General features: G+C 45.5%; 1 protein-coding gene across 3 annotated transcripts in view; it reads right to left on the bottom strand.

Moving 5' to 3' along the window:
* Positions 1-14,716, bottom strand: part of LOC102412826 (suppression of tumorigenicity 18 protein) — a 91,374-nt gene that overhangs the window by 13,386 nt on the left and 63,272 nt on the right. For all 3 annotated transcript variants that reach the window (XM_025265422.3, XM_025265423.3, XR_006544995.2), the window contains exons 12-14: positions 14,369-14,614; positions 4,812-4,927; positions 516-578 (exon numbers count right to left, since the gene is read on the bottom strand). In XM_025265422.3, the coding sequence (XP_025121207.1) occupies positions 516-578; positions 4,812-4,927; positions 14,369-14,614 (425 nt within the window). The remainder of the gene's footprint in view (positions 1-515; positions 579-4,811; positions 4,928-14,368; positions 14,615-14,716) is intronic.

The raw sequence follows: 14,716 nt of genomic DNA, 5'->3' as shown, positions 1-14,716 counted from the left end.
GACCCAGAGAACCCTCTGTCTGAATCCTGAGGGATGGTGCTCAGGGTTAAAGCCACAGCCAGAGGGACAGCGAACCACACAGTGACGCAGGAGAGTGGAAGGGCCGAGCTCTCACTGTCTGCTCCGCTGTCTCTTTACTCCTGCACCAGCCGCCGGCCCGGGGGAGGAAGTCCCCACAGCGTGAAGGGTCAGCCCGGTCACTGCTGTCCTTCCTACCTAGGTTTTGTGTAAAGCTAAATGGGACCACAGCCTGAGGTGAACCCTAGCTTCTGGGTTGTAGCCTGCACCACAGGATCAGAAAATCATTTTTGATCGTAAAAGTATAATTTCTTTACAACATAAGTAGAAAGACTGAAGATTTAAGTTAGCTTTATTTCTGAGAAACAAAATGAGCCAAACACCCAACTAACTCAGCCTCCAATTTCCAATGGAGAGAATGTCTTTCTAGAAGGGCTGAGGACAAGTCCTTGAAGAGGATGGGATGATGGAGCCTGACTCAGCAGACGGTGAGCTACCTGCGGTGAGATGCATAGTTGCCCGTGACGTGGCCACTCCCATCGCATCCTGGTGTCGGACAGCTGGGTCAATAAAAACACAGAATCGGGATTAGGTGCATTCATGGGGGCATTGGCTCTGCCTGACTGGTTAAGAATGTGGTAGCTTCTCTTTTAAGACAAGTTAAAGGCAATGGCAACCCACTCCAGTACTCTTGCCTGGAAAATCCCATGGACGGAGGAGCCTGGTAGGCTGTAGTCCATGGGGTCACTAGGAGTCAGACACGACTGAGCGACTTCACTTTCACTTTTCACTTTCATGCATTGGAGAAGGAAATGGCAACCCACTCCAGTGTTCTTGCCTAGAGAATCCCAGGGATGGGGGAGCCTGGTGGGCTGCCTTCTATGGGGTCGCACAGAGTTGGACATGACTGAAGCGACTTAGCAGCAGCAGCAGCAGCAACACATGTGAGATGTGCAGAAGCTAAAGTAAATAAGGAACTAAGGATGTAGCTGTATAAGGACCCGCAAACTCGCTAAGAAGAAATTTGTATGGGCTTAGCTGCTCAGTCATGTTCCACTTTTTGCGACCCCATGGACTGTAGCCCACCAGACTCCTCTATCCATGGAATTCTCCAGGCAAGAATACTGGACTGAGTTGCCATTTCCTCCTCCAGGGGATCTTCCCAACCCAGGCGTCAAACACATGTTTCCTACATTGGCAGGTGGGTTCTTTACCACTGAGCCACCTGAAAAGCTCAAGAAGAAACTTATGGTCCTAAATTATGAGTTTCCAGCCTTGTATCAGTTCTCTGATTCAGAATGATGCCAGAAAGTGATGCTAAAACATGTTTTCTGGTGATGGGTGAGAGTCAACAGTCAATGCTGTTCTATTTCTTTGAAAACACGAGTTAAAAAATAATTATTATAAACCCATGCTTTATCATGATAGTGGCTCTTAGGATTACTGGTACCAACTACATCATAGATTTCAGAAAGTTTTGTAAATTTTTAAAGAGAAAGATAATGTAGTAGCTTCATAAACATGTTAGAAATCACCTGAAAAAGATCTTTGAAAATACTACCTATGGCTGACACATAAATTGACATTTCAGATGGGAAAGCTGCTGACAGTACAGAAATAGTTAAGAGGTCTAGTTAATAAAGCTTGTGATCAGTTTCATCCTAAGGTTTGAACTCACCAAAGACACTCACGAATCAACAACCTAAGCAGTAGTCTCTCCCACCCACCTGCCCAGAGTCTGTCCCAGGCACTTCATTCATCTGAGAAGATGGTCACATTCTGTGTATCTTATGTGTGGTTTAAAAATAATGAAAGAGGATAGTTGTTCTGAACAGGTTTACTCCCATAGTTAACAGGTATACCTTGGTTTCTCAGCCATTTATTTTTCTCTGACACTACTAAAATGTTGCTGGGGGTGAGCAGATTAACCCCCGCCCACTCAGTGGCCTTTATGACGGTGCCAATAATCAGAGGAAGCATCAGCTATGTCAGTCATGCCTTCTGATGTTCTAGGCACCCTGCCTTATGGAGAGGTTTACCCATGTGTGGAATCAGACTCTGTCCCTTTAGAGGAGTATCTGGGGATAGTCTTATGACATTCAAGATTTCTGAAATGTCACCTTCTCAGTATATTTTTCCTGTAAGCTACTTTCCAATCATTCTCAGGTAGTCTAAAGAAACCATAAGAGTAGAACACCTCCATCTCTCGAGAGATGCCTAATTTTCAGAGCTTGATCTGAGCTAAACCAGCCAGCTCTCTGCCCACCACCTTCTTAAAACATCAGGAAGGAAAATTAAAAACTACAAATATATGCAAACAAAAAAAAGAGAACAATAATTCACATCTGAGCTGAGTTATCCCGCAAGTGCCAGTCGCCCGCTCAACAGAGAAACAGTCTTTTCTGATCATTATGCCGCTGGAATATTCAGAGCGTGAGGGATGGCTTCTAACAGCCTGGGAATTCCCACTTTGGAAATACATCGCCACCTGGTGTGCCAAAACAGCATTGCGTTTATTTTATTTCACTTTAAATTTTATTTCTTTTTTTTTTTAATCATCCTTATTAATACTGCCAGGAGAGGCAAAAAAGTGCCAATGATTTTTAAGCCAGACAGTGATAAATTACTTAGAAAGTATAATGATAAAGTGTGCATTTAGGAAGTATAATGATAAAGCATGCGTTTAAATAGTGGCTAATTATTTTGTTGAAGCTTTGTGCTTTAAAGAGGTCAAGCAATAAAGCAAAGGCTGAAGGAATGACATAGTAGGAAAAACTGATGCGTTGGGCTCTGATGGCTGGGTTAATTTACAGATCTTCGATGAGAAATCTTACACAGTAACATGTGCCAGTTGGGTGATATGTTCTGGGAAGATTTGCAAAGGAAAGCGTCACAGTTTAGAGAAAGGAAACCAGCTAGTTCCCTCAGTAAGTGGCGCTCAAAATCTAAATGAATTTATGTTGATCCCATAGCATTGAAAAATCTACTCTAGTCAAACAGTTTCTGGTAAGCAATTAAGGCACATTTACCGGTTAGAAACATAAAGCATGATAAGGACTGGGTGAGTTGTTTACAGAACCTGTGTGTGACACAGGTTCGTGGGAGTGTGTGGTACCCACCCCAGTGCTCACCTGTCCTGAAAAAAGAGGAAAACCACAAGGCCTCTAAGGAGTTCTTGTCCTAGGAATTCATGACTACATTCTGAAAATCGTTCACCACATTTTTGGAGCCCTTTCTCTTTGCACCAATGAGAAGGGCCCATGACAACATAATTGCACTTCATTTTTCTCTCCAACATGGTGATGCAGGTTAATCATCAGTTTTTCACACTACATTTAGTTTGAAACAACTATGGAAATTTCCAAAATCTGCCTTCAAAGGATAAACATTGGCCCTTTTTGAGGATCTTTGAGATAATATTGCAGAAACAAAATCCATACAAAAATTTTAGAAACTTGACTAGCAGGCCATGAGGACGTAAGTACCTGGCTGCCCAGGTCACCTCCCAGGGGGTACAGTGATCAGGGACGCTCAGGCATCAGGAAACACTATTCTTGTAAGGGAACCCAATGCTTGGACATTCTGCCTTTTCTGCTTTGACTTGGCTGAACTTCCTATGGCATTTGAAACCACCAAAGGCCCAAGTGGGAATTTTCTGAGCTCTCAGCTCCCATGACCATCATTTTCCTCCTTGTCCCCAGGTCTGTATTCTTTGTGGGTGTCTCTGACCCTCTCAGGTCCCAGCAGGATGCGTGCTCTCAAATTCTGGGATGAGCACTCTGTCCCCTTCCTTCTATATGTCTTCCCCAGGAGCACCATCTCCCAGGCCACACCTCACGTTTGCATCTCTAGTTAACATTTTAGAAGATCTTTCTGACCCCAGACGGTCCCCCACATGCATACGGCCTCAGAAGAACTTTGCACACTGCTCTTCCCCAAATAGCCCAGCACTAGCTCATGTTTCTGCTCAAACATCCTGTGGTCTGTTTATGGAAAACTTGAACCAGGCCATCTTCTCAGGACCCTTGTCCTGCCCCTGCCTTCTGACTCTGTCTCTCTTCAGGCTGCCTGGTCCTGGGGCTCAGCGTAGGGCCTTCTGGTCCACGCAACCCTTCCTGATGAACAACCCACTGCAGCTTGACCAGTATTACCTGCCTGGGTCTTTCAACTCTCCTGAGTCACAGAACTCCTTGAGAATGTAACAAAACCCATGAACTCCCTTCCCAAATAACATTCTGCAGGAAGTTTTAAAAGTTTCTGGGCTTCCCTGGTGGCTTGGACGGTAAAGAATCTGCCTGCATTGTGGGAGACCTAGATTCGATCCCTGAGTTGGGAAGATCCCCTGAAGACAGGAATGGCAACCCACTCCAGTATTCTGGCCTGGAGAATTCCATGGACAGAGGAGCCTGATGGGCTACAGTCCTTGGGGTCACAAAATGTCAGATACAGCTGAGTGACTAACACTCACACAGACTACCTCTAGCCCTAACTTGGCTCCTCTGAGGTCAGGGAATGTCCGATTAAGATCTCTGATCAGAACATAAACATTTCTAATTGTTTTGCATATTTTGTCTTTCAATTTGACTTTTAATTCCCTTAGCACAAGATCAAGTTATGCACCTTTTTTTCATTATCCTCTTAGTTCTGAGTAAAGATCTAGGTACACACAGCATATTTAACTATCGGTCAGTCGAAATTGCCCTAAAACAGTGCCAAGTCAACTCCATAAGCCAAGGTGTTATTACTCAAGGCTTTGATCAGGAGTCTCCATTCTAGAACCACAGGTCACTCACGTGATGAGTTCTTTCTTGAGATCTCTGGTGTGGAGCTTGGGTTTAGGGCTTGGTATGGAGGCCTCTCCAGAGAACTTCTTTTCCTCTAAATTTTCTAGAGAGCTCACTGGGTCTTTCTGGAAAAAAAAAAAAAAAATACAGAAGCACACAAGGTGTTAGGAAACCCTGGAAAAACAATTGTATTTGAAGTCATCGGGGTCAAATCTGAGTTCTGGCTTAAAGACTTAGATGACATCCCCTCACCGGATTTGTACACAAAATAAATAAAATAATAAGGGTACACCCGGACTGCCATGGACCTTTATCCTTGGTAAAGAATGAGAAATTATAACTCACAGACACAATTTTTAAAAGTTCACATGTTGGCAGATAAAACTACAGAGGAATTTCTTGAGCCATGTAACTAAGTTAATATTTTACTATATTAACTTCAATATATTTCGAGCTTTACAGTATAATAAACATTTCCTGGAGAACATGGAAATAGTTCTTTATGTACATAGTGTGTGAGTGTGTTAAGTCGCTTCAGTCATGTCTGACTCTTTGTGACCCCACATAATGTAGCCCACAGGGCTCCTCTGTCCTTGGGATTCTCCAGGCAAGAATACTGAAGTGGGTTGCCATGTACACAGTAGGCACTGGTAAAACAAAAGAAATTCTGCAAAAAATGAATCACTAATTTTTAAATAGAGAATTGAGAAATAAATTTAGCTTATTAGAATGTCCTTCCTGATATGCAAATAAAATTTAAACTATTTGCTTAAATGCACAGTGGCTGAGTCCACAATGTCTCGGCAGCGTTTAGCTTGATTTTTCTGGACACCTGTTTTTAGTCTGACATCAATCACTTCCTGTTTTCCTTTACCTCTTTTGCTAAGTTGGTTTTTTCTCATGTTTTTACTCTCTGGATGGACTATCTTGTTGGATTATCATTAATTTTCATGGTCTTCTTTTAAGCTTAGTATTGATCCTGATTTCATAAGGAAATCTCATTGACCCTTTCACATCACTTATTTACCATCTGATATATTATTGTCAAGCAACTCATGATGGTTTCACTCAAACACATAATTAGTTTACTTTTATCGTTAAGCTTATATTCAGTAAATGTAATACTTTCTGGATTTAATATTAAAATCAGGTTAACTACTTTGCCAACAAAGGTCTGTCTAGTCAAGGCTATGGTTTTTCCAGTGGTCATGTATGGATGTGAGAGTTGGACTGTGAAGAAAGCTGAGCCCCGAAGAATTGATGCTTTTGAACTGTGGTGTTGGAGAAGACTCTTGAGAGTCCCTTGGACTGCAAGGAGATCCAACCAGTCCATTCTGAAGGAGATCAGCCCTGGGATTTCTTTGGAAGGAATGATGCTAAAGCTGAAACTCCAGTACTTTGGCCACCTCATACGAAGAGTTGACTCATTGGAAAAGACTCTGATGCTGGGAGGGATTGGGGGCAGGAGAAGAAGGGGACAATAGAGGATGAGATGGCTGGATGGCATCACTGACTCGATGGACGTGAGTCTGGGTGAACTCCGGGACTTGGTGATAAACAGGGAGGCCTGGCATGCTGTGATTCATGGGGTCGCAAAGAGTCGGACACGACTGAGTGACTGAACTGAACTGAACTGAACTATTAAAAAAAAACTGTCTCCTAAATCTCAAAAGTATTGATCCATTTAAGATGAGAAAACAATTTTGAGTTATTGAAGGCAAATCTCATTTAAATTGCATGGACATGACATTGCAAGGGTAAATACAATTTTAATCATTCTGAGTTGACACTCATAATCAATGGAAAACAAAATCCGTGGATTTTCCCAACCTAAGAAAAATTCTAAGCCTTGATCTCAGTTATAAAGGCAAATGTAATCTCCTTAATTAATTACCTGGACAACAGTTCAATCGATTATTTTACACAAGACCACACAGTGGTGAAAACATGCATGAATGACCTCAAGGAACAGGATCTTCAGAGCAAATTAGTAAAACCTGGTTTGGTCTAATTTCTTTTTTCATATTAAATACTGAGTATTCCATTTTGAATTATTGATAAATGTTTGAAACTAGTAGCAGAAAATCATATACCGCTAAAAAACAAAGAGAAATGGGTGCTTGATGATCGCTGTCTATTAAGGTACAAGGAGAAAGGTTATTTTAATGCTGCTTCTGTGAAATATATAGAAAACAAGTGAATGATGCTTATGCTTTCACATTTCACAATGTGACTAGAGCAAAGCAATTCCTAATTATAAGACCTTAAACTGGATACACTATTTTTTAAAAAATATTATTTGCTATTTATTTGCTGGGCTGGGTCTTCATTACTGCCTGGGCTTTTCTCTAGTTGTGGCGAGCAGGGGCTACTCTCTAGTTGCGGTGCGTGGACTTCCCATTGCAGTGGCTTCTCTCATGGAGAGAAGCTTGTGGAGCACAGGTGCTTCAGGAGTTGCAGCTCCTGGGCTCCAGAGCACAGGCTCAGTAGTTGTATCGCACGAGCTTAGTTGCTCCGAGGTACGTGGGATCCTCCTGGACCAGGGATCGAACCCGTATCTCCTGCATTGGCAGGTGGATTCTTTACCACTGAGCCACCAGGGAAGCCCCCAGATACACTATTATCCATTTCATTTGGAGGTGCCTGGATTCAGCGTTGGGTAGTGTTTTCCACTATAATTTACAAAACGTCTTGGCCTTTTACAAATGTATATCCAATGACCTCTTCTGCTAAGTTGTTATTTTGTAATGCTTTTACTCACTGGATGGAATTGCTATTAATTGATCCAAAAGCAATGTTGGATCATTACTAATTTTCATGGCCTTCTTTTCAGTTTAGTACTGATCCTGACTTCACAAGAAAGACAAAAAACAGACTTTGTTTTTCTGTTCAGATGTTAGATTTTTCACAAAAATGGCATAAAGCAGAAAAGAGCTATTTTATTATTTTCTTTGTGATAGAACTTAGCAAAGTATCTCTAAGAAGGCATGTACATTTACAGATGAACATATAAAGGTTATCAGCTGTTGTTTGTTGAATCTGCACACCGTAGAAGACAAGGGAATAAGAGATTCTGAAAGAAATAATCATCTATGAAAGCTTAACTTACTTGACTCAAATACATTCAAAATTAATTCTTGCAGAATATATGGTATTTAACTTAGCACAGTAAAATGTGGTGCTGTTTCAACAGAATAATTTTATTGGATATGACCTTTTAAATATTTTGTAACTTCCTTAAAAAATTATGGACTCTTGGATATGCAATCGCATTATGAAATAATTGTCTCTCCCTTCCTCCTTTTTTTTTTCTTTTGGCTCAGCGTTCTACTTCTAGAAACTTGCAGAGAGCATATGTATTAAAATACAGGTGACCCTCATTATAAGAATGTTTAATTTTGTTACTGAAGCATTGTATATCATATAAACTCCTAAATTGCATACCATAAAAAATATGTCAACATCATTTGTCAGATTTTTTTTTCAAAATTTATAGCATCCTTTTGAAAATAATAATTTATATTGGCGATACATAAGAGAAAATGTGGCATACATATATGTGTGTTTAGAGAGTGCATGGGTGCGATGAAATTCCTTTAATGTACAATAGGAGTTTATATTGATTTTAGTAAAAAGCAGAACATAATGAGAGCATGAATAACAGATAATAGCATCTGGCACTTTTAACATCTGAAGTCTTTGGAGAACTGACAGTTGAACAAAACTGACAGCTCTAGTTATTTCTCAGCACTTTCCTTTCGAGATAGTTTGAGTTTTTTCCAGATTCAGGATTTTTTTTTTAGGGGGCATCTGGACAGGCCATTTCACTGAGAGAGACAGACAATATTTTCTGAAAATTACCACCAAAATTAAGCAACTGTTGTGCATATGAACAAGATAACAATGAATTAGAAATAATCACCCAGTTTCTGGTCATGAGTACAGGCGTGAGTGTTGTGTGGGGTGGGGGGTGGGGAGGTATGGGGGGTGTGGGGTATAGGGGGTGTGTGGTGTGAGGGTGTGGGGAGTGTGGGGTGTGTGGGGGTATGTGGGGTATGAGGGTTTGTGGAGTGTGTGGAGTGTGTGGGGTGTAGGGGTGTGGGGTGTGTGGAGTGTGTGGGGTATGAGGGTGTGTGGAGTGTGTGGGGTGTAGGGGTGTGGGCGTGTGGAGTGTGTGGGGTATGGGGTGTGGGGGTGTGTGGGGTGTGGGGTGTGAGGGTGTGTGGAGTATGGGGGTGTGGGTGTGTGGAGGGTGTGTGGAGTGTGTGGGGTGTGGGTGTGGGGTGTGTGGAAGGTATGTGGGGGTATGTGGGGTATGGGGCTGTGTGGGTATGGGTATGAGGGTGTGTGGAGTGTGTGGGGTGTAGGGTGTGGGGTGTGTGGAGTGTGTGGGGTATGTGGGGTATGGGGTGTGGGAGGGTATGGAGTGTGGGCGTGAGGGTGTGTGGAGTATGGGGGTGTGGGGTGTGGGAGTGTGTGGGGTGTGGGTGTGGGGTGTGTGGGGGTATGTGGGGTATGCGGCTGTGTGGGTGTGGGGTGTGGAGTGTGTGGGATGTAGGTGTGTGGGGTGTGTGAGGCGTAGGGGTGTGGGGGTGTGTGGGGTGTGAGGGGGTATGTGGGGTATGGGGCTGTGTGAGTGTGGGGTGTGAGGGGGTGTGGAGTATGTGGGCTGTGGTTATAGGTGTGTGTGGAGTGTGTATGGGGTGTGGGGTGCAGGGTGTAGGGGTGTGAGGGGTTATGTGGGGTATGGGGCTGTGTGGGTGTGGGGTATGAGGTTGTGTGGACTGTGTGGGATGTAGGTGTGTGGGGTGTGTGGGGTGTAGGGGTGTGGGGTGCGTGGAGTGTGTGGGGTATGTGGAGTATGGGGTATGGGGGTGTATGGGGTGTGAGGGGTGTGGAGTATGTGGGCTGTGGTTATAGGTGTGTGTGGAGTGTGTATGGGGTGTGGGGTGCAGGGTGTAGGGGTGTGAGGGGGTATGTGGGATATGGGACTGTGTGGGTGTAGGGTGTAAGCATGTGTGAGGGAGTATGGAGTGTGTGGGCTGTGGTTGTAGGTGTGTGGAGTGTGTGGGGTGTGGGTGTGGGGTGTGTGGAGGGTGTATGGAGTGTATGGGGTGTGGGGTATGAGGGTATGGGGTGTAAGGGGGGTGTGGGGGTGTATGGGGTGTGAGGGTGTGTGGGGTGTGAGGGGGTATGTGGGGTATGGGGTTGTGTGGGTGTGGGGTGTGAGGGTGTGTGAGGGGGTATGGAGGGTGTGGGCTGTGGTTGTAGGTGTGTGTGGAGTATGTATGGGGTGTGGGGTGTAGGGTTGTGTGGACTGTGTGGGGGCATGTGGGGTCTGGGGCTGTGTGGGTGTGGGGTGTGAGGGTGTGTGGAGTATGTGGAGTTGAGAGCAGCCCAGGTTCACAGAGCACCCTGGGACCCTGAGCAGCATCTCGGCAGAGCTCCCAGGAAGCACAGCCAGGACTATCCGTCCCTGGTTTGCATGGTCACTGGCCATGTTCTGCACCCAGGCTCAGAACTCTGGTCCCACCATCCTGAGATGGCACCTGGTCCTGCCACCCAGGCCCATTACTTAATTTCTATATGACCAAAGAACAGCAAGTTCACTCCATCTGGCTTCAATTTCCTTCTCTAGAAACTTTGGTAATAATCCTGCTCTTCAGATTAGTCAGGAGAATGAGACACTGTACAGAAAGAGCCATCATCCTTATTCTGACTCAGTGTGGCCACCTTCTGCTACCTTCACAACGAGGACATTGACTACCATCGATTTCTACAAAATAATAACTATTGAGCATCACATTTCTCATTCTGGGTCAGAACAGAATGTGAAAAATACTCTCTTTCTTTCACACACGTAAATCACCTTGGCATGGACTCAGGAACAAAGAGCAGGGGTCAGGAACCGTCCCAGGGCTTACGGTGATTTTGTGTGTGTCCCGCAGGGATAGCGCCCAGCAGTGAACCACCCACGCTCAGACCCAGACAATAGGCACTGAGCTTAAAAACTACCTTGTCAACTCAAACCTAGAGCAAGCTCTAGGACTCCAGGAACTCAGGATCTCCAAAGCCGTCTTTGTTCTTGTTATAACATTGAACTTCCAGTAGCTTGTCAATCCCAGATATCAGATGTGTGCTGTGTGCTAAGTCACTTCAGTCATGTCTGACTCTTTGCGACCCCAGGGACTGTAGCTGGCCAGGCTCCTCTGTCCATGGGATTCTACAGGCAAGAATACTGGAGTGGGTTGCCATTTCCTTCTCCAGGGGATCGTCCCAACCCAGGGATCGCACCCATGTCTCTTATGTCTCCTGCATTGGCAGGTGGGTTCTTTGCCACTAGCTCCACCTGGGAAGACCAGAGGTCAGATACTTAGGTTGCAAGTTGTAGCAGTGAGCCTGCACTAGCAGACCTGAAGGAAGTAAGCTGCTCTGAAAAGAGCAGACGTCTAATCGAAAGGATCCATCTTCCCCATGACTGTGCTGGGATGTCAGCTCCATCAGCGTTAGATAGGAATGGACCCCAGCTGAATCCACAAAGCTGCCCAGATGACTCCTCACATGTTTCTAAGGAGAGAATATTTGTTATGAGACTTCACTTTCTGCTAAGTGATAAGAAGTACACATAGCCAAGGAGGTCCCCAAGGGACCTACTCAACCCCTAAGTGGCAGGAGTGCCCAGAATATAAGGAGTACCCTGCAGACATTGCTGCAGACATTATGGTGGTGGTTTACAGCTAAGTCATGTCCAACTCTTGCAACCCCATAGGCTATAGCCTGCCAGGCTCCTCTGTCCATTCCCAGGGATTTTCCAGACAAGAATACTGGAGAGGGTCGCCATTTCCTCCTCCAAGAGATCTTCCTGACCCAGGGATCAAACCCACATTTCTTGCATCTCTTGCATTGGCAGGCAGGTTCTTTACCACTGAGCCATCAGAACCTGTGGGAAATGACACAAAGACCCTGAAAGGGAGCAAGAACCCACTTTGCTTTGTTACTGGCGGGGACTGGACTGGATGTCTGACCCTGTGCAAGCAGAAAGGAGACTTGGGGTGAACAGTGACCATGGCTGGTATACAGTGGGGTTGCAAGGATGAGGAAGAGAAAGTCCAAGCCCCCAGCACATGGCACCAAGCCTCTCCAACATGGGGGTTTCATCCCAGCGGACTCGCCCCAGAACAAGGATGCACTAGCGGCCACTCTGTAAGGGACCATCCTCCGTGCCACACATTTTTGACTGGACCCCACCTCCAGGTCTCATAGCTGGGATTCAGTTCAGTTCAGTTCAGTCACTCAGTCGTGTCCGACTCTTTGCGACCCCATGAATGGCAGCACGCCAGGCCTCCCTGTCCATCACCAACTCCTGGAGTTCACTCAGACTCACGTCCATCGAGTCAGTGATGCCATCCAGCCACCTCATCCTCTGTCGTCCCCTTCTCCTCCTGCCCCCAAGGATTAGGTGCCCTCATTTGGGAGTGGTTTAGGCAGGAGACTGGTTGGCAATAGAGGGGGTCTTCTGGACTGGGGGTGTCCCTGACTCAGAAGAATCACCATCCTTGCTCTCATCTGGGCTGTGCTTCCAAAGGATCCACCCCCACCACCTCATCTCCACCTCAGACCCCAGTGTGGAGTGATGGCAGGTGTGAATGTAGGCACATTTCTGGATTTTACGGCAATGACAAAACAAGGTGTAACCTTGGGAATTTGCACAAGCTGACTAGGGAATGCGGAGGAGGACAGAGACACATGTTCACCAATTCTCAATCACCACCTGAGGCAAACCAGCTTCTTACACTTTGCAGGGTCTGTTTTACATTAAAGTTGAATGTGTGTGATTTAATAAAATTTTTCTAAAGTAGTGTTATGATAGATTAACTCAAACCATCCCTAAATACTTGGGTGAACTTTTAAAAGCCAAAGAAAGGACAGTGACTAAGCCCCACATGGCATAATCTAACTGGAACCTGCTGCTGTAGGAGATCCCTGCCCTCCTGGGAAGGTGTGGCTGGTGGTGACGGAGACGCAGACCTGCCTTGGGTCCTGGAGGCTCCTCCAGGCCACCCCCCTCCAGCTATTCTGCATGCCTGCTCGACTGCTCACTCATCCAGGAGCTTGGCTACAGGTTGGTTCTCCTACCAGATGGGTGTCCTACATCCTCAGGGCCAGTCTTACTGGACATGGGGATGCCAGTGAAAGTGTGTGTGGGGGGAGGGTGGAAGGGAAGGACAGAAGGGGAACAGAAAACACTCCAATTTTTTGATCACTGCCATTGACACTGACTCATGCCCAGAGATGTTAAGGAAGATGCTAAAGTCACACAGGGAACTATACTCAGTATTATGTAATAATCTGTAAGGGAAAAGAATCTGAAAAAGAATACACACACACATACACATATATACGCAGAGTGAGTAGTGTTAGTCGCTCAGTCATGTCCGACTCTTTGTGACCCCATGGACTGTAACCCGCCAGGCTCCTCTATCCATGGGATTTCCCAAGCAAGAATACTGGAGTGGGTTGCCATTTCCTCCTCCAGGGGATCTTCCCGACCCAGGGATCAAACCCCAGTCTCCTGCATTGCAGGTAGATTCTTTATCATCTGAGCCACCAGGGAAGCCCATATATATGTATATATATATGTGTATGTATATGTATCTGAAGCACTGTGCTGTACTCTTGAAACTTATATGATATTGTAAACCAACTATACCTCAATAAAAAATAAAGTATATGTTAAAATCAAATTAGCCTCCCTCCAAAGTCTCTGAGCTTCACAAATCTGAAAAAGGGGGATGATGCTTACTTCCAAATGTCTACTTCAGTTCTTCAAACGTGTCAGCTGGCAAGCACCAAGCACTTCCCTAGGACAGACAAAATCACTTGCAGGAAGGCTGGGGTCACATGTGCAGTGACCCAGAGTCTAACCAGTGGAGGGTGTAGCCGTGAACTCTTTGGAATGACACTGAGTCAGGGCTCATCAGACCCACCCCAGGGGGCTCCAGCCATGAGAGGAAGCTGATGGCTTCCTGCGCAACATCTGACTTCCAGGGTGACTCCACCTCCAGAGATAACCCAGCTCACAACTCTGGGGTTGCCACAGCTTGGACACCCGATAGCCAGGATCAGTCCCTGGACTACAGCTCTGCATGGAGGGGTGCTCACACCATCCCTCCATGAAACCACGGAAGGGAATTTGACAAGAAGCATCCCTGTACAGATTTGCTCTCGTGTTCCAGCCTCTGGTGCAGAGACGCATGGGCTCATGGCTCACAGGCTGCCGTGTCCTAGGATAGATGACACCACCTCTCAGTGCATATAACTCAACCCTTAACGGTGATATGACAGACTCTAATGACATCTCGTTTTAGGCAAGGGATGGGAAATGTTGAATTCATTTGTAAATATCTCTTGAAATTTAAAATCATCGCTTTACCAAAATCAAAAACCAGCTACAGAATTACGTGTTATCTAAATAGGATGGTGAGAAATGGTGCAGGAGGAATAAGTGGACCACGCTCTCCGATCTCACTCTGTCTCCAACTTATTGATTGACACTGGAACAGTACCTCTTTCTCCTCCTCTGTCTTCCCGTGGGCTTTGCTATAGTTGATGGGTGTGTCCCAGCCCTCGTGGTCACACAGGGCCTGGTAGAAGGCAGCGTTGACCAGAAGGCTGCTGGTTTTGAACGGGGAAGAGGAAGCGGTTGGAACAGAAGGGTTAGTGGAAGTTAGGGGTGCAGCTTTGTCCAGGATTCGAGCTTTTTTCATGCTTAAGTCCAATGTGCCATTCTCATCCACTTCTATCTCGGCCCCCTGTGTATAACAGGAAACAAAAAAAAACCATGTAAGCAGTTTGCAGTGGTAGCCTGGCCATGTGGGGCTTTTAAGGGATCATTTTAAATGCAAGCTTTTATG

Source organism: Bubalus bubalis, chromosome 15 (genome assembly GCF_019923935.1).
Source record: "Bubalus bubalis isolate 160015118507 breed Murrah chromosome 15, NDDB_SH_1, whole genome shotgun sequence".
NCBI lineage: Eukaryota > Metazoa > Chordata > Mammalia > Artiodactyla > Bovidae > Bubalus > Bubalus bubalis.
The sequence above is the reverse complement of the archived record's forward strand: the minus strand, read 5'-3'. Positions and strand labels throughout refer to the sequence as shown.